Genomic DNA, 14,831 nt, shown 5'->3' on the forward strand with positions numbered 1-14,831 from the left:
ATCCACCCACCTTGGCCTCCCAGAGGGCTAGGATTACAGGCATGAGCCACCACTCCCGGCCTGCCTTTATGTCTTAACAGCAAAGAAAGGCAAGCTTCAAGACAATTTCTCTCTGATGCTTGTTTAATTCATGTGGTACCCATCCATCCAGCTACTTTACCTTACTGATTTGTTTCAAATGATTCAATGTTGTTGGAATAATAACTTCAAATCTTGCTGTTAATTCATATGTAGACTGAGATGGATTCGCTTCCACTATAGCTTTCATCTCATCATTATCCACCTTGATCTCAGGTCACTCTTGTGGCTCATTTTCAAGAGTAAAATCACCAGAAGGGAACTTCTGCAACCATCAACATACTGTATATATGTTCATTAGCCACATCCTTCCCAAAGACTTGGCTGATATTTCAAGCTCTTTGCACAGCATTGGTTCCATGATGGAACTCATATTCAAAAATATCATGAATTTTTGACTTATCCATGGTTTCACAAAAATTGCTCTAAAACAAATTAGAAAGATAATCACAAACCAGAAACCTTAACATTTGAAAGAATGAAGATGTACCTTTACAATAAAAATAAAACAAGAAATATCAGGGTGAAAATGTCAGATATCAACTGTCAAACTTAGTATTTAAGGAAATCAGATATTTCATACTTAATAATGTAATAATTTTAAGTTAACTAACCTTTTAATGACTTTGTTGTGTCTGCTTTTTGTTGGAAATCATTGGAATATTTGGTTGCAGCATGGAGGTCTGTAGTTTCTTTTGATCCTCTAGATGGGTATCTGTCATTTGTGACCTTAAGGGCATCTTGATTTGGGTTAGGTAGAATGTAGATTCGTAGCAATAAGTGGTTGAAAAGCAAGAAAGCATTTTTCAGGCATGTTGCCAAAGACATGTGGGTATTTTACTGCATTTTTCCGTATTTCAGTTGGATCTTTCTTAGCATCAAACAATGACTTTAAAATGTCTTCTACTGAGAGCTCAATCAATTCCATTTGTAGTTCTTTTTTTTTTTTATTCTCATGGAATCTCAATTTGCTATCGATCACCTGACCTATTTTTTTTTTTATTTTAGCTCATCACGGGGGTACATAAGTTCAGGTTACATACTCCATTTGTGGTTCTTTAGGTGCCTAGGTGCCTCACCAATTAGGTGAGGCTGTAATGCTAATTTGAGTGTGGTGTCATGATTCTCAAAGTCAGCGAAACTTTCATTGTATTCTACAATTAACACATCCTTTACAGCTACAGATTCTTCGAATGCTTCACATATATCATGCTGCTCATTGATGACCTTTGCTAACTGGGGAACATGTTCAACTGAAATTTCCTTTTAAAGAAGAACTGTTTTGAAAAAAGATAGTTTTTTTTCACAATGCTTGGATTTTTTGGCTACATATCATATATAGACTTAGTTTTGCCTTGCGGAGAAATATTCAAGTCATTTTGATTTGATATATCACAGAAATGCTGCATTCCTATAGAGATCTTCTTTCAGTAATTTACATTGCTGATTCTGTTCTTCATAAAATTTAACTATCAGTTCTTGCAGAGATAAAATTTTGGCTAACAGCTTTCCCTGCAATAGCCAGTGCACCTTAGAATGATATGGCAAATCCATGCTGCATATATATCATCATTCAACTTTAGCATGTTACGAAACTGAGATGTGGTATTGCATTTGCAACGAATATTGTTAACAATACTTAAAACTTTTTGCAAAGTGTCACTTAAAATAGTAGCTTTAGCACAGAGATTTTGCTGATTCAAGATATAATGAAAAAAAAATCAGAACATCTGGATCTGTTAATAGTTTTTTTTATCTGTGCAGTGAACCCTTCATGTTTTCCTGTTGTAAAAGGTGCATCGTCTGTACATACACTCATTAAATTTACCAAGTTCAGTCCAACTTCATGACATTTATCTTGAAAGTTGTTGAAGATATCTATTCTCCGTGTTCTGTTGCCAAGAGTGCCCAAATTGAGTAACTGTTTATAGCAAAGAAAATCTTATGTGAATGACTCAAATGAAGTATAAAACCTGCACCAAGTCAGTAGTATCATTTAATTCATCCAAAGCAATTGAATAATATCTATTTTCCTTTTGAAGTATTACATGAAGTTCTCTTAAGTTGAAGGCTAATTCATACTGCCAGTCAGTTATGGTTCTCTTGGAAAGAGATAGTTGTTTGTACTTTGAAACGTAATTGGGGTCTAAGCATCCTACAACTTTGACAATGCATTCTTTCACAATTCTATATCACTGAATGGCTTCCCTTTCTCCCCTTGAGTATATAAGCTACTTTATAAGTTGCTTCAGTGGCATTATTTCCAGATCTTACTGTTGCTTGAAAGAATTGTCTTTGCTTTTGCTTTTCATCTTTTAATTTCTACAGTACAACCTCTCACTCCTCTCCCTCTAATTTAAAATATTTGTGGTCCTTCTGAGTGTTATAATGCTCATGAGCTTTGAGTTTCCTTAATATTGATATTGCACTATCACAAAGCAAGCAAATCATCTTATCTTTAGCAGAAATAAGATAATATTGCAATTCGTAATCCTCATTAAAAAATCTGTTTTCTTCTTTCAGCATTCTCTTGGTCTTCTTTGACATGATGGGCTGTTAAGCAGACAGAATTAAAAAATACTGTCAAGCTGTGCAATTATTCACCAATTCTACTTCAGACAGAAACACAGTACATCGTTGTCAAAAGCTGATGACAGACTGGTGTACTCGACCCCCATAAATTCTTGCCAACCAGCCTCATGTGGTAGTGGTGCCAGTCAGGAGAGGGAAGTTAGAACTAAATCACGAGAGTAGCAGCCATCAGTTTAGCCCTTATGGCTTATTAATGTTCTAATTGTGCCAGTTAATCTGGGAGGATTATTTTGCTGATACTTATTTTATTCTTTGGTATTTTAAATACATTCATTTAAAAAATAAAATCAAAATAAAGGGTGAACAAAAATGTATTAATAAAAATAAAAGCATTTGTTCTGTAGAATTTGGATTCAGTCAAAAGGCCACATTTAAGGACCTAGGTCACAGGTTCCTCACCCCTGAATTAGACTTTCAAAGCTGGAAAGCTGAGCTGATTTACTGTCAGATTGTCTGCAATACCTCTATGAATTGGGCAAATTCCTCTTTTCTTGAGGCGCCAAAATAATTTGGGGTTCCTGGACCTGTTAGAAAGTGACATTCTTATCACAGGTCAGGAAGTTGTCATAGAGGGGATATCAGGCCTGTCTTTATAAAAGGCTTTTTATTGGCTTTATAAAGTCAACTTTATTTCTTTAAATTAGTCTGGGAATATCTGAAAATATGCCATTCCAGTCAAAACTTTGCTTGAGATAACTAGGGTCTTTAATTGTGTCCTATTATAAAATAAAATAGATTCTTATTGAACTTATGCAAATAACTGTTGCCATAAATTAAAGATACTCACAAATAGTTTTAAAATTCTGGAGAAATCAAGTAGAGAGAAAAAGAAATGTTTCAAATTTTTCTCACAAAAAATATATTTTCCCCAATTTGTTGTAAGCTGTAAATAGCTCAAAAGAAGAAAGAAAATCTTCTTGACTTCTGGAAAACAAAACAAAAAGAATCATCAGTGTTTCAAAAAAAAGTATTTTAGTCTTTTATTAGTTTAGTCCCATGTAATTAACTTTTATTCTCTTTGAGGTTAGGTTAGCAACCTTCACGAACATGTCAGCTTTTAGTTAAAGTCTTGGAAGTTTTTTAGTATAATGGTATAATCTCTAAAGTTATCAGAAACTTGTATTTATGAGTACTTGTCAGAGTTCTTTCCATAAATTTCGTTAAGGAAGACGCAAATTTTGGACTGTAGCTAATCATAAACGGCCTTTTTGAAAAGAATCAAGGTAAAACAGTAATTGCCTATGGATGACAAAGTCTTAAAATAGTCATGGTTAAGAACACAATTGACAAGGAAATTTGGTTATTTCTATGGCATACAACAATTTAACTTAATCATACTTATTACTGATAACATATCAAGACATCTCAGAATTTTAGGAATTTCATACGATTTTGGAACACATATTCATAACACATTTATACAAATATATTGGTAGCCCAAGAAAAGTTAAATACTATTGCATATTTGACAATGCTTCCTGTAATTTTACGTAACAAATAAATTTCATATATCTCTCTTGGACTTCCGGAAGCCCTAATATCCAAAAGGTTAATTTGAGGTCAAAAAGACTGAATTTAAAGAAAATTTTGTTTTGGATAGTTTGTCATACATCAAAGGTTTAAAACACTTAATGTTACAAAATAGGATTGATTACAGGTCACTCTAAAATAATAGTCACTCATTTAGCCATAGTAATAATTCAAACATTTCAAAAAGCAAAGATAGGAGTTTCCCAAATAATAATCATAAGACTTAATAATTTGTTTCTCTCTCCCCTCTTTTCTTTTTTTTCAGTTTATTTAAAAGGTGTAAACACAATTTTTTTTTACTATTTTCTATTACTATTACATAAAAATATTGTTTAAAAGAGAAAACAAAATTTTATCTTTGTATTAGTATATCACTAATGGTAAAGCTAATTGACTTCAGGGTAAGATTTTTATAAAAATTTTAACCTTTTGTAATTTTTATCATTTTCTTTTAAACTTTTTTATATCTTTATCTGTTTTTTATTCTATTAATTTAAAACAATCTTTGAAATCTCTAAATTAGGTGAATTTGTTTTTCCTTTAACAAAAACCACATTTTAAGTCTTCTTATAACCTTTTTTCCAAAATAAATTTTTATATTCTTTGTATATAGAATTGTTTCTGTTATATCTAGTAGTTTTAATTACATATATTCAGTACAGTGTTCACTCTTAGTAATCCTTATTGAAAAATTTAGGAAGTCTATAATTTGACACAGCTGGTGTGGGAAGATGGGGGTACTGGGTGATGGTGTTCTAAGGTCTCACCGTGGTCACTTGTCTATACCTCAAAATTTAAGGGAGGGTGGCAGGGTGAGTGTTGGATAAAAAGGGTACAGTGAACACTATTCTGGTGATGAGCACACCAAAAATGCTGACTTAAGCATTATACAAGATATCCATGTAACAAACACTTGTACCCCCCTTAATCAATATTTTGAAATAAAAAAAAATACTTAAAGGCTAAAAACTAAAGAAAAGGTCACAGCAAGGTATGTGTAAGGCTTTGCAGAAGCCCAGCAATCATCTCTTACAGCTTCAAGTCATAGACAAATAAATATTATAAAAACAATCATAGTACTTTGGGAGGCCAAGGCAGGAGAATTGCTTGAGGTCAGTTGGAGACTAACCTGAGCACAAGAGTAAGACCCCATCCCCCCCCCCAAAAAAAAATAGAAAAATTAGCCAGGCGCGGTGGTGCATGCCTGTAGTCCCAGCTACTCAGGAGACTGAGTCAGGAGGATCGCTTGAGTCCAGGAGTTTGAGGCTGCAGTGAGCTATGATGACACCACTGCACCCTACCTGGGCAACAGAGAGAAACTCTGTCTCAAAAAAATAAATAAGTTTTTTGTTTCTGTTTATACTTAAAGTTTCTTTATTAAGAATAGTTGCCAAATTTTATCAAATGCCTTTGCAGCACCAACTTACTGCTAACAATCATGTGCTTTTCATTGATCTATCAATGTAGTGAATTAAATTATTATAGTCCTTAATTTCCTAATTCCTTAAGTTCCTAGAACAATGCTTTTTGGTGAGAGTATATGATTCTTTTGATGTATGGTTGAATTCTACTTGCTGTCATTTTATTTAGAATGTTTGCATTTATGTTCACAAGTCTAGAGTGGCTTTATTTTGTTTTGGGGGATATCTTTCAGATTTTCATTAAAGCTTTGTTGGCTTTCTTAAATTAATTGGGGAGCTTTTTTATTTTTCTGAGAACTGGAATAGTTTAAGATTAGAATGATCTGTTCTTTATATGTTTAAGATCCTCTTTGGATGTGTTGTATTCCTGTTATCCTTTTCAATAGTAGTTCTCTATCACCTATCTAGTTTATTCTGTGATAATTGGTTTATTCAAAGTCTAGGGTAATTTGTTATAGATATTTTTGTTAGAGGAAACCATCCATCTCCTCTTACATTTTCAAATATTTTGTTATAAATTTGTGTGCATTATATTCTTAAGATTATTATTGTCTTTTCTTTTTTCTCTTTCCTTCCTATATTCTTCTTTTCACCTAATCAAGGTTGTTATTTTAAAGAACCATGTTTCAGGTTCTTTTAGCTTGCTTTCTGCTTGATTAATTTAACTTCTTTGGTTCTTGGACCATATTGTACCTCAGAGTAATTTGGAGTAACTGATCAAAACAAAAACTAATTTCAAAGTACCATTCATTCTTCAAGATTCTGATTCAGCATGTCAGGGTTGGCTGTGGACCGGGAATCTGCATTTTATCAAGCACCGCAGGTGATTTTGCTTATGGTCCAGTCATGACCAAGTCTAGAGAAACCCTGCACCTGGGATTTTTGTGATCAACAACAAAGGAAATCAACCTACTCTTTGAGTTTCTATGTTGGGGGCAGGTGGAGAATGTTGGCCACTGACTAGAAATTGGCTTTTTATTAATATATAGCAGAAAACAGCTATTGTAATATCGATTCTGTTGCTTGAAATTTCTTTTTAGTCAAAGGCACACACATAGAAATCCCAGAGAGGCTTTTTTTCTGTGGTTGATGTACAAATGATCACCCTTGTTAAATATGGACTGCTGTGGTCTAAGTGAATGCCATAGGGCTGGAGATTTGAAGTCTGCAAGATGCTTGGTCTTTTCAGACTTTGTCAGGAGCCAGCAGGTGGCAGCAGTTCAGCACACTGGTTTATAAAGACATATAGGACTTCCAAGAAAAGTTTAACTTGTAGGTTTACAATCCTTAATTTTAGAATAATGTCAATTGTGAGGAAGTGTGCTAAGGAAGTAGAAAATGCCTTTGGAAAGAAGAAAGTGTCTAAAATTTCGTTCTTTATATCATTATTTTATATGGTATTATGGCTCATTTTAAAGTATTATATTCAGTTTCTTAATGTTCAGGAAATTATTTCTGTCATAATTTTTTTTCCATTTACCTAAAAAGCTACTTTGTTTCTGCTACTAAAGAAGAGTGTCTTTTTAACTTGCACTTTAAGGTCCAAAGGACAGTTACTGGATTCCATTTGTAAGTGTATACTTATGAGGCTCTGTCGTCAACTGACAGGGTACAACCAACCACTTGTTAGTCCAGCTCAGTTGTATCTGAGTATGTTCATCTTGAGGCCTGAATCTCAGGTTATTTTCAACACTTGAATTTTTTAATAGGGAGCTACTTATTGAAGGTTTGAAGGACAAAGGGAACTGACAAAAGGCAGATTAATAGGAGAAAAAGGCATGCATACAAATATTTTTAATGTGCGTAGCATGGGGAAATTTCTGTGATAGGAGTTTTAGTCTTCTCTGATTAATGAAATATTAGGAAAGTCAATTGTGTTTCTCTTTGCCAGGTCCAGTAAATAGGTAGGTAAAGGAACTTCACAGAATGGCTTCATCCTGCGCTTTGGGAGAGACAGGATTAAGAGGTGGGGTGGGGGCAGTCCAGAGGGACCTTGAGGCTACTCATGTCAAAGCACCATATTTCAGGGTAACATTTTCTCAGCCTCAATGCCTGATCAAAGAAAAAATGAATAAATAAAAGAGGAGGGGTAAATTCTTAGAACTATGTGCTTAATATATTATTGAAAGTTTTGTGTTAAAGATATTACTCAAACTATAATTGATTAAAAACACCCTTTCTTAAAGCTTTAGCAAAAAAAAGGAGAAAAAAGAACATTTTTATACTCTTTTCTTCCAAATAAAGTTAATGATTATTAGTGATGAACTACTTTCTCCAGAAAAAGATCACTTCCTTTTAAAAGGGCAAAAATTTAAATATCAATGTCTAATAATATTAGTAAATGGTATCCCTATTTAATTTTGCTTGATCATTTTTTTAAAACTTGAGTAGCCTTTTCTATAAATCTATATTTATTATAAAAATAACTTTGTTAGTTCAAAGATTCTCTAAATGTAGCTACAACAAAGAGGCAGCCCCCAAACTCCTGTTTGGGGATGTTTTCATAAATGTATGCAGTTTATGTGTTAATACTTATTCACTGTTTATTTGCAATGTCATTTATATATAACATATGAGCATATAATTTTTGTGTTACATCTTACTGACTCAGGAATCTGAAATAAAAATGCTGTATATAGTAGCCTGAAGAAAAACTGAATATGTTACTTGTGTTCAAAGTGAGTTTTTTGGAGGTGGCGATGTGTATACTAGAAATTACATTGAGAGCTAAACTATCATTTGTTCAGAAAAACTTGGGAAGTGGTTTCTTCTCAAGAAAATGTGGAATAGGGGAGAGAACACCAACTTTTGGAATAGATTGACCAAGATTTGAATTTTGACCCTGCCATTTTCTAGCAGTGGAGTTCTAGGCAAATGATTTAATCTTTTCAAACTTATGTTCTTAAAATGGGGATAATAATTTCAACTTCATAGGGTTTGGTGGTGAATAAATAAGATGGCAAAAAGCCAAAGCGCTTATTTAATACAATGCTTGTACATTGTAGTTATTCAGTAAGTATTCCATTAGTAGTGAGGTTTTAATCCTCCTTCAAATTAGCTGTGAAATGTTACCTCAGAATGATTTTCAACATCCTTGAACATAGTTACATTTACCTTTTTTTAAGGGAAAAGAAAATGAATGAGACCTGGACATTACAGATGCCAATTAGTATGTAAGGTGTTATTATGAGGATACTTAGTAAAACTGTCAATGGAGGTTATTCAGAAACAATTTAATGTTATAATTTAGGTTTTACAGAAGAAAATATTTTATTGCTTATAGTTCAGTTAAAATTAAAATGTACCTTTGAGAATTATATTTCAAAAAACAGAAAAATTTAGGTTGCTTTCACTTTAACTGTCATTAACTCAAGTAAGAGAGGTACTGTGTGCTTTCTTTTGTGTTTTAATTTAATTTTGGTTTCACATTTATATATTCAAATGTCTTAGTCATTTATTGGCTATTGCACCCATTTATCTGATAATTAGACTTCAAGCAACCACAGTCATGTGTATAGCTATATATTTCAAAGAAAATAGGTTAAATATTTATAATGGTATATGAAATGAAGAATAGCCATTAACAAGTTTATCCCTGCATTCTTCCCAGTAATAATTCACTAGATTAGACTCAGTGAGGGGCGTGTAGTAGAGGCCCTACCTTCCAGGATCATCGCGTTGGTGATTAGATTTTAACATGAATTTTAGAGAGAACACCACATTCTAACCATGGCAGCAACCCATCTTATAGCTTAAAATTATAAGGACATAGACAAAATTAAAATTGATTAACAAAAACCTAGGTGGTAGTAGTCTAAATGTAGTATTTTTATACTGCAGGCTGATGTCTCTTAGGCATTTTGAACATGATGTGGTATTTCCAGCTTGTGACTCAAAAGCACTGATCATTAACTCTAAAATTAAGAAAATGAAAACTAGATTACTGCATCGTATTAGTTATCTACTGTTGTGTAACAATGTCAAAACTTAGTGACTTGAGACAATAACCATTTATCATCTGGCACAGTTTCTGTGGTCAGAAATCAGGGAGTAGTTTAGGTGGATGGTATGGCTCAAGATTTCTCATGAGGTTGTAGCCAGTATGTCAGCCAGGACTGAAATCATTTAAGGCTCGACTAGGGCTGAACTGTGTATTTCCAAAATGATTCACTCATAGGATGCCAGTTATTGGGTGGAGCCGTCAGTTCCTCCTCATGTGAGTCTGTTCATGGCTACCTTATTAGCATATTCACAAAATGGTAGCTAGCCTCCCTCAAAGTGTGTGATCCAAAAAGAGACAGTAAGGTAGATGTAAAGTTTTCTGTAACCTAGTCCTAGAAGTCATACACCATATGTCACATCTACTGTATTTTATTTCTTAGAAGTGAATCAGTAGTATAGCTCATACTCATAGGGAGGGGAATTAGACTCTTGAAGAGGAGAGAAACCACTACACAGCAGATACTTATTTTGGACAAAGGAAGAGGAAAGGATTTATTTATAATGTTTGGTTTCTTTTTAGGACACTGCCTTAGGAAAACCACGAGAGGTGTTTCGACTTCCTACAGATTTGACAGCGTGTGATAATCGACTTTGTGCATCTATCCATTTCACATCTTCTACCTGGGTTACCTTGTCAGATGGAACTGGAAGATTGTATGTCATTGGAACAGGTGACCGTGGAAATAGTGCTTCCGAAAAATGGGAGGTGAGGGTTTTGTTTTTTTTTTAAGACCTATGCAAAGTCCAGAAGGTGTATGTAAATTAAATCTTACTTTTTAAAAAAATAACACTTTTCAAGGATAGTTTACATGTGATCTCTTGGTTTTTCTAATGTGTAATATTTTGGATCTCTTTTTAACTAAACTATAAAATGTATACCTTTTACAAAACTGATATGTCAACCATTCCTATTTTGATCTGGGGTCAGTGCAGTTGTCAAGAATTGCATTCATTTTTTAGCAAATATTTCTTGAGTGCTTTATATGTGTAAAGCACTGCTAAGCATTGGCATTGCCTCCTCCTTCTTGAGGAAGTGTTGACCAAAAACTTACATTAGGATGTTTTTTCTTCTCTACCTTTATGTTACATTTGCTGGCATGTTTACATTGGTCAAATAGTGAGTTTATCAGAATATTCCAGACTTAGAAAAATACATACTATAAATATAGTTATGTGCCAATCTCTAAGGGGCCATTTTTACTTCCATTTTTTTTAAATAGATTTAAATGTAGGGGGTAGATTAGGATTTTAGTAGTAATAAATAAGAAATTCATTTCTCTAGAGCCACAGTTTTGCAAGTAGAAATAAATGATGCTGAGTAGGTAACTGAAGGATTTATTCCTTAAACTCCTTGAATTATATTAGTAGTATGTTGTAATGTTGCTACTATCTAAATCTCAGCAGATAGATTTTAGTTCTGGGTAAATAAAGAGAAAAACCAGAACCAAATGGTTTACCTATCTTACTAAGTTATGCTAGTAAACCAAATTATAGTATGTTCAAAAAACTAAAAAACATAGTAAATAATCAGAATAATAGTAGCTTGTTTACAAGAGTCTGTTGGATTCACTTTCAAATATTGATTGTCCATTGTGTTATTTTCTATCCTGGCCTTCAGTAATAATCTTTATTATCATTATTTTTTTAACTGAGGTAATAGGGTATATAGCACAACCACCTGAAACAGTTGGAAGGAGTTTTGAGAATGATGGACAGGAGAGATATGAATGAGAATTTATCTATTATTGAGCTGTAAGGATTCCATAGGTTTTGAGTGGAAGAGACAAACTGCGCTCTCAGCTTAAAAATAACAGCATACATTTTGTTAGAAGGAGATTCATATGGGTTTATAATTCTTTTGGTTTTTCTATATATATCCCTTTGGCACATAGTAGGGCTTCAATAATATTTTTTGATCAATTAAAAATTTAAATCTACCTCATATTTTCTGTAGTATACACTGCTGTAATGAAATGAGCACCCTTCTGAGATGTTTTCAGTTGATAACAGTTCTGACTGTACTTGGGGGTGACTTGGGCATTAAATTAAGGTAGGAGGGATACTAGTGGAATATTGCTCACTTCAGGAAACAATTTAGGAGGGTTTTAAGACTTTGGGGGAATTGGTGTAACAGAGAGGAAGCTTAAGGTGGTAGTGATTAAGGGGCGTGGTAGGGGATGGCTGAAGTGTAGGAGAAATTAAAGGAGATGCAGAAGACCACCTGCTTTCCAAATGTGTTGCTTCTAATATGATGGGGCTGCCATGTATCCACAGTATCACAACTGAGATGCCGGGCTTGTCCAGAAAACTAGAAACTTCAGCCTAACAATTTTTAAAAGTTCAGACATCTACTCCTTTGGTCTCATTCCAGTTCCTTTCACTCTCAGAGAAAGAAAAAAAGGAAACAATAAACTAGCTACTCATACCTGCCAAAACTTATCATTTTCCCTTCTTTCGTTTTGTCTCCGCTATTCACCAAACAAAAGCAAAAACCCAATCAACCAACTAGAAACCTGTCTTCATCTATCATCTCTATTTTGAGTATTTGCAGGTTTTTTTTTTTTTTCCTGCTTATGGAAATCTTTAGAATGGATTCTAAAGGCCTACTACTTGAATAATTTTGGCAGAGGTGTTTAAATACATAGGGAAATTGATGACATTAAAGCACACTTTTCTTTATAAGGCATTGAAGTAGGAGTGGGTATGAGGATTCCAGATATAGTTTTAAAAGAAAAGGCGCTAACTTTTCTTCAGTTAGGCTTTTTTCAAACTTCATTTTTTCATTTATTTGGAAATCTTGTTTAGAAATCAGTCTTAAAAGTTCCCTATTTGGTATTTACTCTAATAAAAACGTAATACTCTTTTTTAGATCCTTTTTGGGGTATAAAAAAGAATTTGATAGGATTTTTTGTGTCTTTTACATGATGCTTAGATTTCTTTTTTTAAAAAACTTCAAGATTATATTTTAAATAGAATTTGTTGAATTTTCTTTTAAATGTAAATGGGCTCTTTTGTTTTTGAAAAATAAGAAAGTATTGGTGATTTGTTCTCCATTGCCTTTGACTCTTACCTGTGTAAACTTCCAGAAAATAAACAATAGGAAAGAACATACACATACATGAACACACACATGCAATATCCAGAAACTAAGAGAAAGAAAGTAGAAATAAATTATATATGGGATGGGGAAAGAGAGGGAGGAGTAAACATTGACCTGCCTGTGTCCTCTCTTTTTGTGCAGAGTACTTTTTTCACTTGATAATTATTTTCTAGAAGATTGCTTTTTGTTCTCTTTCTCCTTTAGGTGCTGTTTGGATACCGTGTTGTTTTCTTTGTTTTTAATCCAAGAGTACTGATCAGTTTTCTCTCTTGTACAAATAGATATTTTTTTAAAAGTTCTTTCTTCAAGGAACATTATTTAAACTTGCAGCTTTTATTTAAAGGCTTTTTTATTTTTGATTCTTTGTAATAAAAGAGTCCTAAATAATTGTTGGATTGCCACAGTTCTGTGTATTCCCTCTGTGCTATCTGTGTTCATGTAATTACGTACATTTTTTGTGTAATTTTTTTATAGATTATGTTTAATGAAGAGCTTGGGAGTCCTTTTATCATAATTCACAGTATTTCATTGTTGAAAGCTGAAGAACATTCAATAGCTACCCTGCTTCTTCAAATAGAGAAAGAGGAATTGGATATGAAAGGAAGTGGTTTCTATGTTTCTTTGGAGTGGGTCACTATCAGTAAGAAAAATAAAGGTAAAATAAAACAAAATTCTGAATCTCACTAGTGATCACCATCATTTAGTAGGTTTTTAAATGCAAAGCTGTACGTGTAAATGCTATTTGCTTTTTCTTGGGCATTGTGTTGGCATTCTAGCACCTGTCATCCCTGATGGAATTAATATCTATAGATAGTTTCTCCTCAGGTATGGAATATAGAAAAAAATCATAATGTGCTTCCACAGCCAATTACTCCTTTTGTATAAAAGGAGGCATTATTGCGTAATTTTTGATGCACAAGAATTTATGTATAAAAAACTAAGTGTAAATTAATGATAAATAACAGTATAATTTAAATATAAATAAATATAAATACCTAGATGAAAATGAATAGCTGCGTTTCATTAAATCATAAGTGTGATTTCTTTTAAATCTAGTTGAACTTTGCCATTTGTTTCTACCTTCAAGAAAACTGTTACTTTTTCTCATCAGACGTGCTTTTATGTGTAGAAAAGCTTGGTCTTTTTGAAGCTGTCTATCAAACTTGCAACTTGACATTAAAAATTACTTTCTCATGAATTAATTAGGAGTTCCTTAATGGTGTGAGCTTGCTCTTTTTACTTAGTTCTTACTGACTCACCAAGTGCTTTTCTTCTGCAGTTGAGAACTAAGGAAGCTTGTTTCCATGATAACTCTCTGCTCTTTTTCTTGGTAGTTTTTATTTGCTTACTCATTTATGAGTAAGTTAAGTTAAATTATCATTCCTCTCTAAAGAAAAATATTTATTTACCGTAGCTGCTAGTTTACAATCTGATAAAGACTAATAGTGTTGATTTCCTAACAGGGCCTTTCTTTTTATTCTAAAATTAACAAGTGTGTGTGTGTGTGTGTGTGTGTGTGTGTGTGTGTGTAGTGTTTATAAGTAAACAGAATAAATCTTCTAGATTTGTTCTTTGAAGTATTTAATGTAATTTATTTGTTGTTCTTACTGCTGTAGTTTTATCTCTGTAGGAACACAGTAACTTAAAACTTCAGGTGTTGGAAAACTTTTTTGTAAAGGGCCAGAAGGTAATCAAAAAATTTATATCATGGCTATCCAACTATGCCGTTGTGGTACAAAAACAACCATAGACAATACATAAATGAAGGAGTATAGCTGTGTTCCAATAATACTTTTTATGGACACTGAAATTTGAATTTTATATAATTTTTACACATATTTAAATATTTTTCTTTTGATTTTTTTTTTAACCATTTAAAAATATAAAATTCATGCTCAGCTCATGTATGGTTCAAAAATAGGCCTAGATTTAGCTCTGGCTCACGGATCATAGTTTGCAGACCCCTATTTTTAATGATGGAAGCCCTAATTTTTTTTTAAAGGCACATAGTTCGCATCTTACAGGAGAAATCGACATGCATATTCCTCCTTTCTTCTCCAAGACACTTGGTTCTGTAATAGCTTTTAGCTCAGTCCACAGTAACACCT

At 33.1% G+C, this 14,831-nt stretch overlaps 1 protein-coding gene across 3 annotated transcripts in view; it reads left to right on the top strand.

The window, feature by feature from the left end:
- NUDCD1 (NudC domain containing 1) overlaps positions 1-14,831 on the top strand; it is a 79,488-nt gene that overhangs the window by 24,773 nt on the left and 39,884 nt on the right. For all 3 annotated transcript variants that reach the window (XM_045561809.1, XM_045561811.1, XM_045561810.1), the window contains exons 3-4: positions 10,144-10,329; positions 13,198-13,378. In XM_045561809.1, coding sequence (XP_045417765.1) covers positions 10,144-10,329; positions 13,198-13,378 — 367 coding nt within the window. The remainder of the gene's footprint in view (positions 1-10,143; positions 10,330-13,197; positions 13,379-14,831) is intronic.

This window comes from Lemur catta, chromosome 9 (genome assembly GCF_020740605.2).
Source record: "Lemur catta isolate mLemCat1 chromosome 9, mLemCat1.pri, whole genome shotgun sequence".
NCBI lineage: Eukaryota > Metazoa > Chordata > Mammalia > Primates > Lemuridae > Lemur > Lemur catta.